The following is a 14,670-nucleotide window of genomic DNA, read 5'->3' as shown; positions in this document are numbered from 1 at the left end:
ATTTTTCAAACATGTATCAAGAGCCCACTACATGCCAGGTGCTGTCCTAGGCACTAATAAAACAGCCTTGATGGAATATGCAGTACTGTAATTCATGATCTTCACTCTAAAACAATAGACTACAAATAATCCCCAGGCTTCTCCCCTTCTAATTTGATAAGCTTCCTGCATTGACATTCTCTCGGAAGCCATCTCTTTGGCAATCCACAAGAGCTCATTGGGCTCCTAGAGACTTCTTGGCTGAGTAAAAAATGGCAGCGCAGCTTCAGTGTTTGAATTAGAAGACAAACCTTTGATCGTGCACATCTCATTTTTCTAAACAGGAGCAGATTATGCTTTTAATCCCTAGTATCTTTTAGTTATTATAAAAAGGTACCTTTATGTGTTTTATCCTTGCTCTTAAAATAAATTCAGTCTTTGGCTTGAGATTGTGTTCTCTTCTATCCACTGGCTGAGTTAGTAGCACAGACTTCATTGTGGTTTTGTTTTCCTGTAGAAATATCCTGTGGTCCACCAACTCATGTAGGAAATGCGATTGCTCGAGGCATACATTATCAGTATGGGGACATGATCACCTACTCATGTTACAGTGGATACATGTTGGAGGGCTCCCTAAGGAGTATTTGCCTAGAGAATGGAACCTGGACATCACCTCCTATTTGCAGAGGTAAGGAAATATTTGCATGGTTATGTCTCAGTGAAGCTGTAGGGAAATTCATATGAAAGTCTGACAAAGCCAATAACTGTATGCATGCTCTTTTATTTTTCCGTGGTTTTAAATTTTCTTTTGAAATTTATGTCATTTTCCTTAACTTTATTATGGGTTTGAGTTTTGAAAGCTTTCATAGGGAACTCTGACCTGGCATATGGCTCCTTCCTGAGTCAATCATGGCTCTTCATAGTGTTCTACTCTCCAACTGCTAGGGAGAGCTGCAGCATGTCTGAGCCTTGAGGGTACCTCTGGGATACTCAGGTGTCTCAGCAGATTCCAGTTCCATCCTCATTCTGAACAGACCTTTAACCCCACTGGAGATGGGGTAGTCCATCCCATGGGCAATGTAAGAGACAAGAGGTACTGTCCAGTCCCAGGGAAATGAAGCCTACCTCTTGGTCTCCCTGGCCATGCTGGGGGTTGGTGAAAAGCACTCCATGTTTATATAAGCACTACTGTCCCTTCACTTGGTGTATTGAATTTGCAAACCCAAGAATGAATTTTGTGTGTGCATTCAATAAAATCTTCTTGGGGGAAGAAGGATCTGTGCTTCAAATTCTGCAAAATTGAAAGAGATAGATAATGAACCATTCTAGTATGTCCTAAAACTTACATTGTTCTAATAAAATAGAATTCTTTCTTACAAATCATGATTGTTCCATTCTACAAATATTTACTGAAAGTCAAGAGCTATGCTAGTGAACAAGACAAATATAACAAGGAACTAAAAGAAAACTCAGATTGTTGAGTGGGTTGTCCACATGACAATGGTCAGATTTGGATTTGGGGTAAAAAGGCCAGAGCCTTTAATGACCCTTGGGGGATGGGACAATTGAGAAAAACCAATGAACAAATGGCATGGGCCTCAAAGAGGCAAGAGAGTTTGCAGGAGAAGGGAGATTAATTGTCTGAAAGCAACAATGAGAAATGAAATCACTAACACATGGGATATAAGAGAACAACCTCCTCATGAGAGGGCAAGGGAGGACGTAACAGCCTCATAGACTAGCCCAAGCTTCACTTAAAAACAGAAGCCAAATGAGACTTCAGTGTTTGCTTGCTCACTTGTTTGTTTCTTCACTTGCTTATTTTAAGACAATGAATGACGGTGGCAGCTCCCAAGAGCTATTGACCATCAAAGGCCATCTTTGGAAGGGCATTCTCAGCTCTGCTGAAAGAGACACTTCCCCTGGTCCAGACCAAAAGAGCTTACATTTTGTCTAAACCACGTTGTTCCCTTCTGCCCTGAATCCCCAAATTACTAAAATTTGGAAAACCATATTCTCAGAACTACCCAAGCTTGTTTATGCCCCTTTCTGAGAGCTCTCATGTTTATCCCTTTCTGAATCTTGAGATTTGCTTTTGTTTCTTTGCTTGACTCAAGGAAATATTATGAAATGTGAATAAGAAATCTTATTTTCTGACAAATACTCTTCCATAATTCCCTGGATTTATGATCCATCCTCCTTCTTTTCCAGCTGTCTGTCGATTCCCATGTCAGAATGGAGGTATCTGCCAACGCCCCAATGCTTGTTCCTGTCCAGATGGCTGGATGGGGCGCCTCTGTGAAGAGCGTGAGTCTATCCTCAAACCTTACATGTTATATCCTTAAATTTTACTTTGAATCCTGATAATTTGCCTGGAAGCTGCCAACTCGAGGAAGTTACTAGGAACTGGCTTTACTATTAGAAGGAATTGATTTGCTTAAATCCTGTAGCACACCCGACAAGAGCGCCTAAAGTTGATCTGAGTATGTCAATTAGTTGCAAAAGATCTAGAATATAAATGACCTTTCAAATACAGTTATAAAGATCCATCCAGAGCCATTGCCAAATGCCTCTTGTCACAAATTTCCAAGAATCCTCTTGAGAAGGAACTTATAATAGAGGATTTCCCAGCCAATATCTTCCCTATCTCAGACCCACTTATGTACCACACTGCTCATTGCTGTGGTTGGGAGAAATTCACGGCATTGGGTCACACTCTAGTATTTACAGCCCACTGTTGACTCTTTTTCATTAGGGGTAGTTCTTCTCAACTAAGAAAACAGGGAAAGTTGGCACTCTGGTATCTACACAATGCTTAGTAAATCATTATGGAATTTTGATCCTTATAAAAATACATTTGAATTTGAACTTTCAGGAGAATGAAAATAAGTGATTTTAAAAGGGTGTTTTTAATGTCTAAACTATACTTTGTTTCAGTATCTTTAAAAATATATATGGGGATAAAATGATTTCATGTTTCTTTGGGAGTGGTGTGTGTAAATCACATTAAGAGTCATTTGTGTGATGCCCATTGGTCTGTATCAGTTTTTTTGAAGGCCAGACACATTACAAGACATTCTAAAACTGTTTTGAGTGTAGCTTTTGCAACTAATCTGGAAAGGAAAATATGCAATGGAAATAAATTGAGGCTGCTAACAACTCATGAAAACAAGTAGTTTCACAGGGATTAAGAAAGAAGAGAAATTATGTTTTTCCTTCCTCTTCTCTCTAATCATTCCTTCCCATTTAGGACTCCCAAACTTGACTTGCTGTCATGCTAAGAGTCCAAAGACCAGGGAAACATTTACCCTGGAGGACCCTGATAGCAGGCCTAGCTTAGCTCACTGAGCATGTGCCCACCCTCCTGCATTAGACCAAGGCTTCCCAAACTTTAATGTCCATACAACCCATCTGGGAGATTTTAAATGCAGATGCTGATTCAGAAGTTCTGAGTTAGGACCTGAGATGTTGGCATTTCTAGCCTACACCTAGGTAATGCCAATGCTATTGGCTTGAGAACCGTACATTGTGTGGCAAGTCAATAGACAATCTCACTCCTTTTAAACGGACTATTCCTCTTTAAAGAGCTCAATGATTTCTAGGAAGAGTGATTGCCTTGGAGGCTGTAAGTGCCACTGCTCCAAGGAAATGAAGGGTGAGGTGTCCCATCACTACTAATGGAGATACTAATGTATTGCCAAAACCAGCCTCCAGGATACCCATCTGACCCTATTCTTACATTTAATTCAAGACAATAAGAAGCCTTGAGACAGCCAACCCTCTTGAGCATTTCATGTAATTTGAAAAGGAAATTTGAAATGATAATAAATGGAGAAGATTATTCTGTGAAGAGAGAGCAAAGCACTTAGCAGACGTCGATTATGGTATATCCTCTCTAAAAGAGTGCATTTGGCACTAGAGTCATTCTGTTAGGCTAAAGGTCCATCCTTACTTTCCTGCTGGTGTTTTTCCAATGATACTGATGAATAAACAGAACATAGCCAGGGAGACTCTCTAGTGGGTCATTGAGGGTTTTATCTTCCTGGAAAATGTTTTTTGAACACTTGAACATATCTGAGTGTATTTTGATTAAATCCTTTTCAATATATATCTTTTCTAGCAATATGCATTCTCCCCTGTTTGAATGGTGGTCGCTGTGTAGCCCCTTACCAGTGTGACTGTCCACCTGGCTGGACGGGGTCCCGCTGTCATACAGGTAGGCCTTCTCTCCGGGCTTGTTTTCTTGTTGCTTTGGCTCCAAGAGGCCCTAGAGGACACTGGTGAGTGTGACTCAGATTCACAGGTAGCAGTGAAACAAAAAGATGCCAAAACCTCTCAAGAATTCCTCAAGATGGTCTCTTGAATGAGAGTCTCAATGCTGGACTCTATAGCTGCTTCCAGAGACACCTGTCTGGGCCATGAACCAAAGATACGCATCTAAGTCAACTCAGTTGTCAGCCTTCTTCGTATCATCTGCTCTTTGCAGAACATTGAGAAAACATACAGAGGTTCAGAAGAATATTTATTTTAATCTCTATGAAATCGAATTACTAACTTGTCATAACTATTTAGAAAGAACAAGGCTCTGCATAAATACCATCTAAGTTAAAGTGAAAATCTCATCAAAGAGATAATTCCTTCACGGACAACAGTAACAAACTACTGTTGATTGATGGGAGATAAACACGTCCACCTAAACACCCTTACCTATCTCAAATAAGACATCTGCTCTTCTACAGTTTAATAATTGATTATCCATCTGTCCTTATTCCCATTAGATTATATGCCACTTGAGAGCAGGGATACCTCTTTGTGATCGTTAGATACCCAGTACCTAGCATAGTGCCTGTGTATGATAAGTTTCTCATGTTAAAGAAATGATTCAGTTTAAAATGATAGGTTTCAACCTTTTTTAAAGTCTGAAATTTTAAGACAACTGTTAAAAGAATAGAACTTGCTGTATTTATTTGAGATTAATTCCAACATACCACCACCCCTCCTGTAAACAATATTTATACCACCTCTCTGGTGGCGTGAAACACCAAGTAGAACAGGCATGTTGGTCCCAGAGCTTGTCATGAGCTCTAAGGCTGGGTGACAATATAATTTAGCCTTCAAACTAGGATATTTTTGCAAGCAAAAGGGATGAACTAAGGAAATGGGAGTAAAATGTACTGTCACAGGCAAAACCAGTTGTGTAGTCCCCCTACCTAAAGCTGAAACAGCCATCCATGAATGTAGAAAAGTAAAGATCTACTGGAGGCTAAATGAGAAGCTTTTACTTGAAACCTAAAAGTACTCTATCTAGTGTTTGTAACAAATCAGCTTTGCTGTTTTATCTGCATTCCCCTAATTGAAGTCATATGCAAAGGAGTCTGGCCCTTTCCCAGCCATCTGACACTATAGGTGGTGGCCCTGCTCTTCCAGGTGGAGGCATCCCTGATTCTCCCACTCCTTCTGCTGAGATTACCAGCGTCAGCACCTTTCTGTTTCTCTCTACACAGTACCTCCTCCATCCTGCTGTGTCCCCGCTATCACCAGCTAGTAGAAGATCTCTTCTTGGGATCACCATCAGAGTCTACCGGTTAATCTTCCTGTCTCTATTATTTCCAAGCTAAACATCATTATGTACTCCTTTTGGTGTACCTTTTTGCCCTATTTCAGAACCTAAAATGGTTCCCTGTGGTCTCCACATCCAGCCCAAAGTTTTCAGCACAAATTCTTCTGACTTCCAAGGCTCTGCAGAGGCTGACACACCTCTGATAAACTGATAAAACTCAGTTCTTGTCCAGCCAATCACACGCTGTCCCCTGCAGTGAGGGCTTCCCTGTTATCCCCATCTCTCAGCGCAAGTTTGAGGTCTCCCTCTTTCCCCTCCCTCTCCAAACTTGGGTGCCCTGCCTAAGTTTCTTCTGGTTTCCAAACCTGCTTTATACCACAATAATCTATTTTCTAGCATTCCATTTCTATAGATATGACACAATTAGGTACAACCACGCAGTCTAAAGCCCCATTGATCTCATTTATTTGTATTTCTTTTAGCTCCTTGACTCCCTAATTAGCATAAGCTCCCTAATGACACTGAGCCACATAATGTTCCTTTCTTATAGCAGCTACCTAAGCACGTATCCTACTCACACACCCTACACACTAAAGCATAAAACAGCATATGAAACAGGAGTTCCTGCCCTCTGGAATTTAATCTAGAGAAGCAGAAAGGATGTGGAATGGCCTATAAAGAGATAACTAGAGGTTAATTAAATTCTCTAAAAGGGTTATGGCAACAGTGAATATGGGCATACTAACCCAGCACAGACATTCAGAAGTCTTCATAAGCATAGAATCAGAAGAAGAACAAGAGTAGTCACCAGGAGACGATCATTCTAGTCAAAGGCATGGAAGCATAACACAGGTGTGTTCAACATAGTAGAACTGAAGCCATGGAGGAAATGTAGGGGTGTGATTGGAAATGAAGCTATAAAGTTGGGCAGAGCCAAAGAAGGAAATGCATTGTGTGCCAAGGTCAAGATCCTGAATTATGTCTTATGAGTAACAGAAACCACTGAAAGGTTTTAAACAAAAAAATCACGTGATGAGATTTTCTTTTAGAAAAGTAATTTTGGCAGCAGTATGGAAAATGGCAGAAAGCAAGACATACAATAGGGAGACCACTTAGGAAGTTAATAAAGCAGCATTGGCAAGATGTAATGAAGTCTGAAAAAATGATAACCAGGAAGAGTGGATTTGAGAGAAGTTAGGGAGGTGACTCACTATTTGGTTATAGATTTATCGTGGGAATAAAAGTCTGAGATGCATCAAGATTGATTACACCTTTTGGGCACCTTAGGGAGTGGTGCCTTTTACTGAAACAGAGAACTCATGAGGAGCAGATGTGAAGGTATAGATGAGGAGTTAAGTAGCTACGTGCTGAGTTTGAGGAGCCTGTGAAACATATAAGGTAGAGGTCTGATAGTTTAGTTTGGGTTTAGGTTCCCAGAAGATACATCTAGATTGAAGATAGCGATACATAAGTCATCCCTGGAAAACATTCATGGAGAAAAGTGTAAGATGGTGCAGAAGGCACGTAGCCCAAAGGGAACATTGGGGGCATCAATGTTATAGGGAAAGAGGAAGGTAGTAAGGTATTAGGCAAAGAGGTGAAATGAATTTGTTAGTACAGTCAGGAACCACTAAATCATCACACTATTAAAAAGGAGTGGGGCATCTGGGTGCCTCCGTCACTTGAGCACCTGACTTTTGATTTCAATTCAGGTCATGATCTCAGGGTTGTGAGATCAAGCCTCACACTGAGCTCCATGCTCAGGGGGGAATCTGCTTGAGACTATCTCTCTCCCTTTCCTTTTGCCCCTCCCTCAACTCATGCAGGCACGCACATCTGTGCTCTTTCTCAAAAATAAATAAATCTTTAAAAAGCAGAATCTATGGAGAGTGAGTTTTCAATGATTGGGTTTTATTTTTGCTTTTTAATCTTGCTTTGTTTCATAGTTTCCTCTTTATTTTGTGGCAAATACATACATTCTTTTGACCCACTGCTACTCTTGAACCCCCAAGAAAGTTACTCCAAGAGTGAAGATGGGTTTTACATTTGTCTTCTCTCTTCCCACCCAGTGCTTGCTTATCAAGTTTCTGGAACTTGCTGACATTTTCCCCATGCTTTATGGATGAGTGATTAAGGAAATGATATTTATTTATATTTCACCAAAGATGAGTTTTTCATCTAGGGAAACCTACTTTTCCAAGCTATCATGAGGCTGAAACATTTCCTGTTTCCAGCCTTCTTTCAACAGGAATTTTATTCTCTTCCACGAGGAAGTTCTTCTTCTCTTTGAGATGTTAAACTCATGGGTGTTAGGTCCTCATCAGTTTTTAGCATCTACAAGTTTTTTAACAAGTAAATTCATGCAGTTGAAGAGTGTGGTTATGACACAGTGGATTTGTGAGAAAGATGTCCAGATTGTAAATCTTTGGGTGTTCCCTCAGGGTTTTATCTGTGGCTGATTTTTAACTCTATTCCAGGTTCTATAATTCCAGTTAAAGATGGTAAAAGCCATGAAATATGTTTTCTAGCAAATACAAAGGGGCTTTGAATCATCTACTATTTTTCTTTCTTTCTTTCTTGCTTTTCATTATTTTAGATAATCTGGGCATCTGATGTCTGGTGTAATGACTCAGTCATAGAATTCACTGCTAGCTCTCTCCAGTGCTATATAATCTAATTGAACATATGAAAAATTTGCAGTTCAAACTGTATATGTCAAATTGGTTGCATACAGATTAAATGAAAAAAAATCAATGGATTTAATGTTATCAGCAAAGGTTTCAATACATAGGTAGGACTTAGCCTGGGACTTAAATATGAGAATGGATTAGCTTGGAGGGAAAGAGGAAGATGGTGTCACATAATGATGTGAGGTCAAAAAAGTGGTAGAAATGTGTAATACAAATGGTCAATGGGGAATAGCAGTGGCTGGAACAGAAAGCAGAGTCATATCTTATTCTGTGTGCCTTCATGGACATCTTCCAACTTGCTAAGTATTAATTAAGTAAATGCATGGATTTTTCATCCCAGCTGTTTGCCAGTCTCCCTGCTTAAATGGTGGAAAATGTGTAAGACCAAACCGATGTCATTGTGTCTCAGCTTGGACAGGACATGACTGCTCCAGGTAAGGCAATTAAAAATGAATGTTTATCTATAATGTAAAGAAGTTAAAAATCAAATTAAGTTTGTCCCAAAAGCTGGAAGGTATCTCTAGTTTAAGTATAAGCTGTTTGCATCCAAAAATGTCCATTTTCAGATCCTCTAAATTTGAACTAGAGCCAACACAAAGAAATATTCGTTAAGAATTGACAAAGTGATATCTCGAAAATAAATAATCTTGTACTCATCTGGGCAGCACGTAAACTGCCCAGATGGAACAGCTGTTTCCAGATGGAACAGTTCCAACTCTTCCAATTGGAACAATATAGAGGGGGTTAACATGGCCCCTTTAAAATGGTAACATGCAAATTCATGAAACATTCCATAAACATTTCATAATTTTCCACAAAAAGGGGTTAATTAAACAAATAAATTAACTGCCCTCTTGAACAGAATATTACATCATTCATATGTAAGGATGTAAAATAAATAATAAACTCAATACATCATATTGATGTTCATTTGCATTCCTGATTACAATAAAAAAATAGTATTGAAATTGACAATGAATGTTTGTTTTTCAAGTCAAAAATCTTGTTTCATATTTCTAGTATATGTATATGCAGTATTTAATTGACTAAAGAAACTTATGTAAAAATATGTCTGTCAATTGGTTTCTCATTTCTAACCAGATAAATATCATGGCTAAGAAAAGATTATCACAAAAATAAGTCTAAGGGAAAATAGTTAAAAATAATTTAAACTTTTTTTTACGAAGTATCATTGATATACACTACATTAGTTTTAGGTATACAACATAATGATTTGATATTTATATATATATATTGCAAAATGATTACCACAATAAATCTAGTTAGCATCCATCACCCCACATAATAACATTTTTTTCTGTTATTGTTTTCTGTTATTATTTTCTGTTAAGAACTTTTAAGATTTACTATCTTAGCAACTTCCAAATATGCAATATAGTGTTATTAACTATAGTCGCCATGCTGTACATGACATCCCCATGACTTATTTATTTTATTTATTTTTTGACTTATTAATTTTATAACTGAAAGTTTGTATCTTTTGACTCCTTTCACTCATTTCACTCACCCTCTCCCCACCCCCTGCCTGTCTCTAGCAGCCATCTATCTGTTCTCTATCTGTAAGAGGGTTTTTTTGGTTGTTTGGGGTTTTTTTTAGATTCCACATATAAGTGAGATATGGTATTTGTCTTTCTCTGTCCAACTTACTTCACTTGGTATAATGCCCTCAGAGGTCATCCATGTTGCTGTAAATGGCAAAATGACATTTTTTTAATGAATGAATAGTATTTGTGTGTGTGTGTGTGTGTATCACATTTTCTTTATCTGTTCATCCATCAGTGGACATTTAGGTTGTTTTCATATCTTGGCTGTTATAAATAATGCTGCAATGAACATAGTGGTACATATATCTTTTCAAGCTAATATTTTCATTCTCTTCAGAAAATTACCCAGAAGTAGAATTGCTGGATTGTATGGCAGTTCTATTTTTAATTTTTTTTAATTTTTTTTGAGGAACCTCCATACTGTTCTGCATAGTTGTACACTGTTGGTGATTTACATTCCCACCAACAGAACACAAGTGTTCTCTTTTCTCCACATTCTTGCCAAAACTTGTTATGTCTTGTCTTCTTGATAATAACCATTCTAAGTGTTGTGAGGTGATACCTCGTTGTGGTTTTGATTTGTATTTCCCTGGCGACTGATGATGTTGAGCGTATTTGAGTTTTTCATCTAGGGAAACCTTGCCTTTTAATCTTGAGCATAACCTTGAGCATATTTTCATGTACCTTTTGGCCTTCTGTATGTCTTCTTTGGAAAAATGTCTATTCAAATCCTCAGCCTATTTTGAATCAAATTGTTTGGGTTGTTTTTTGATTTTGGTTTAAGGGTGGTTTTTTGGTTTTTTTTTTGTTTTTTTTTTGTTTTTTTTTTTTGCTATTGGGTTATGTAAGCTCTTTCTATATTTTGGATGGTAATCTCTTATCAGATATATGATACCATGCAGTAGGTTGCCTTTTCATTTTGTTGATGATTTCCTTTGCTGTACAAAAGATTTTAGTTTGATGTAAACCCACTTGTTGATTTTTGCTTTTGCTGTCTTTGCTTTTGCTGTCAAATCAAAAAAAAAAATTCATTACCAAGACCAATGTCAGGAGCTTGCCAACCATGTTCTCTTCTAGGAGTCTTATGGTTTCAGCTCATATATTCAAGTGTTTAACCCATTTTTGGTTAATTTTTATGTATGGTTTAAGTAAGGGGTCCAGTTTCATCCTTTTCCATGTGGCTGTCCAGTTTTTCCCCAATACCATCTGTTGAAAAGATTATTCTTTCCTCACTGTACCTTCCTGGCTCCTTTGTCATAAATCAATTGACCATATATGCATGGGTTTATTTCTGGGCTCTATTCTGTTTCATCAATCTATGTGTCTATTTTTTATGCCAACACTATGCTATTTGGAATACCATAGCTTTGTAATATACTTTGAAATCAGAGAACATTATGCTTCTAGCTTTGTTCTTCTCTCTCAACATTTAAGCTTTTTTAAAGTTCGGGAAATGTCAGACATACTACATCATACAATGGATAAAATATTTTCAATATTATAACATCGTCCTCAGAAATGTTGAAATGTCAGAATATTACCAGCTCTATTTTGAGACTTTCATTATATATTATTGTATTACATCACTTAGATTTGTATTATGTATGCTTACTTTCATCTTATAATAGTCATTAAAAACAAATGGATATTTTCATATTCCCTTTAAAAAGTGGGAAATTTAGTTAACTGAAAACAACTCTAATTTTTCCATTTCCTTTTATTTCATTGTGATGAGAATATCAGAGTCAACTTGCAAAGACAAAAATTTATTAAAGTCCAAACTTGATTTTTAAAAAAGTCAGTCACATGCCAATGAATTTCTCCGTATCATCTCAAGTATATGCCACCTTTGCAGAGAGAAAAAAAAACCCAAAGAGCAAATTTGGATTATATATGTAGAAGCTTCCAAGATAAAAATGATAGTTTTACCTGAGAGCAGAGTTGAAAGAATTGAAGAAAATGAAAATCAAGCTGGAATGAAGTTCTGGGGAAAAAAGGAGAGAGAAAAAGAAAAGATAGAAGGAATAAGAATGGCAGTGACTCAAAAAGGAACAGGAAGTATTTATAACATTCTTATAATTTTAGACTCTCTACTCAACTCCATCTTGTAGTTAAGAAAAGGACCTCCAGAGTTTGTTTGTGTGGTTCCCTAACATCAAAATACTCCCCATAAGAGCTCTTTCTCAACTAGGGGAAGGATAACTATTAACTTTTGTGAAAATATTGTCTACTAATAAAGAAGAAAAATCTAGATTTTCTTATGCAAAAGTTCAATAAAGGAATCCATATGTGTATGTTCAGCAAAATAAGCTCCGGGAGCGTATCCCACATTTAAGGAAAGGTCATCTTCAACCCAGAAGACTGGGTAAGCCCCTGCCTCCTTGTACTGTGAGCAATTATCCTAGGAGAAACATCTTAGTTAGGACTCTCTCACTGTAACTTTAACTTGCTCAATTAAAGAAAGGAATATGTTGTCCCAATAGAAGGACTGTGCATTGAACCCAAAGACGTGAGATGCCTAAGCATTAGTAGGACCAGACTGAAGACTTGAAAGCCACCCAAGACCCTCCACTGCCCATCTCCCCTCCTCTCTCCAGTGCCTGCTCCATCCTCTGCAGTGTGGTTTTCTCTGCTACTCGGTTCAAGTGGAAGGACCGACCTGCTTACAACTTCCACATTTTACAGATCATACCATAGCATCCACAGAAATAGAGTGCTGACCCAGTTTAAAACTCCAGGAGAAGAACTGACTACTCCAGATCTATTCAAGGGCCCACCATGGATTAGTGAACTGTGGTCCTAGGTTGAGTTACTCTGTACTAATGTGAAGAGTCATTTTGTCAAAATCTTTACTTTTTGGGGAAAGGGGAAAGGAGGCTGAAGATTCCATGAACAAAGAAAGGTGGAATGTGATTCCCTGAAATGGGAAGAGGAGAAAGCTTTTCTGAGAAATCAAAACAGTAAATGTTTCCAAGCATGTTTTTATTTCCTTCTCTCCCACAAGATTGCATCCTTCCTACTGAGTACAGGCACAAAAAAACAATGCTCCATAAAGCTTGTTCACAGATGGGGCAGTTTCCAGGCAGCAGTAGCTGCTGGTGGTGAAACGCCCTGTGACATCCATTAACTCCCTCAACCTATTACCTGCTCTGCTGATGAGTAAGACCGACCCAGTATTGTTCCCAGGTAGTTCCATCTTTCAGAAAGAAAGCGCCTTTCCTCTGATCTCCATGTGTATCTTCAGAAAACTGAACCTAAATAAATGCCATAAATTATTAACTGTTAATGCCATAAGAGACCTTCAGATTTGAAGTCCAAACTCATCGTTTTACATATAAGAGGATTATCAGACAGGAAACTGAGCCAGGATCAAAACTCAGGTTCTGCTGATTCTCGGGTCTTTCCGTAAGATGATACGTGTTCTCCGTGTTCTTCTGACCCGCATCCGTACAAAACAATGTCATGGATGATGCCCAGGCATCTGAGACTTTCAATCCTGTTTGAATCAGCCCCTAAACTATTACCTCTTCGGTTCAGTTCTTCTGTTGAATCTCTTTGTTTTTTGTTCCAGGAAAAGGAGGACTGGGTTTTAACAACTGCACAGCCAACCCGCTCTCCTAAAGGCAGGATCATCTCTTCCTGGGAGTCCTGGGCATCCTTGAACTTATGCAAAGAAATTCCAACACGGTGCTGGGTCTTGTTTTGTTTGGTAAACTTGTTATTTGGGGTTTGCCTTTGTATTTTGTGTTCTATTTTGTTATTCCTTGTGACATACTTTCTTACATGTTTCCATTTTTAAATATGCTTGTATTTTCTAAATAAAAGTATATTAAATCGATGCTGCTCCACTCACAAAATGTACATACTCTGCTGTCTACTGGGGAAGTTCCCGCTACACATTTTTATTCGGTTACTTAAAATGATTTTTCAATTAAAATATATTTTGCTATTAAATCATATTTGGCTGGATAGTGCCATTTTGTAAGATGTCCAGGAAATAATGAATAGGATAAAGATCTTTCATCCATGCTGCCGACACAATGCAGGATTACATGCAGCATACAGGGTACCAAGAAATCACAAATCACAATAAAGGAGACCCCTCTCATTCCAATTCCATCTTCTCTACATAATGGGAAACAATAAAGGTTTCCTTTTATTTAGTCAGTGGGTAACTATTGGACCTTATCCTCCACACAGAATGCTGCCCTGGTGCTGAGGGCATCCTGGCTAATTCCTTTCCCAGCGTTTGGAAAGCTATGGGCAAACACCTTAGTGGATGGAGGAAAAAAGTATGATCATGGCTTACAAAACAAAGTGCTTCCCCTTCCTTCTCAAGGGTGGAATAAGAAATGCAAGAACCGGAAGATTAATACAGAGCCCGCTACTGTGTCATAATCCCACACCTCACTGCTTTGGAAGGTAGGAATAGCAGGACAGAGAAAGGGATGGAAAAAGGCAAAGGGGAGAATTTGCCCAAAACTGTGTGTTTGTGGAAAAGAATTGAGGCTGCCCCTCAGTCCCTACTAACTCCATCACTGTACCTCTGCCAGGATACTTTCCCCAGACTTCTGGAAAATAAAGCCAAACACTACATTGTGTTTAAAATAGGAAAAATCACAATCAACTCACCTTGATCCTGGGAGAAAAGCTCCCAAATAGGACATAGGGTGCATTGTAACACTATGAAGAAATGCAGGAACAATGAAAAAGATCTTGATTGTCCTAGTGATTGTCTTCACTGCCCTTCACCTCAGCCGTTGACTTCTCCTTCCGTCTCCTGACATTCACTCTCTTGACCAATTTTAGCTTATGGATGTCCCATCAGCCTCCAAACTATGTTGACCTTTGTCATTTATCATCATAAAATAACAAA

At 38.4% G+C, this 14,670-nt stretch overlaps 1 protein-coding gene across 3 annotated transcripts in view; it reads left to right on the top strand.

Moving 5' to 3' along the window:
* SVEP1 (sushi, von Willebrand factor type A, EGF and pentraxin domain containing 1) overlaps positions 1-13,751 on the top strand; it is a 182,189-nt gene extending 168,438 nt beyond the window's left edge. For all 3 annotated transcript variants that reach the window (XM_025433368.3, XM_049116369.1, XM_049116368.1), the window contains 5 exons: positions 497-667; positions 2,191-2,286; positions 4,100-4,195; positions 8,570-8,663; positions 13,366-13,751. In XM_025433368.3, the coding sequence (XP_025289153.3) occupies positions 497-667; positions 2,191-2,286; positions 4,100-4,195; positions 8,570-8,663; positions 13,366-13,387 (479 nt within the window). In that variant the 3' untranslated portion in view covers positions 13,388-13,751. The remainder of the gene's footprint in view (positions 1-496; positions 668-2,190; positions 2,287-4,099; positions 4,196-8,569; positions 8,664-13,365) is intronic.
* The last annotated feature ends 919 nt before the right edge of the window (positions 13,752-14,670 follow it).

The sequence above is a fragment of the Canis lupus genome, chromosome 11, assembly GCF_003254725.2.
Source record: "Canis lupus dingo isolate Sandy chromosome 11, ASM325472v2, whole genome shotgun sequence".
NCBI classification, from domain to species: domain Eukaryota; kingdom Metazoa; phylum Chordata; class Mammalia; order Carnivora; family Canidae; genus Canis; species Canis lupus.
The sequence above is the reverse complement of the archived record's forward strand: the minus strand, read 5'-3'. Positions and strand labels throughout refer to the sequence as shown.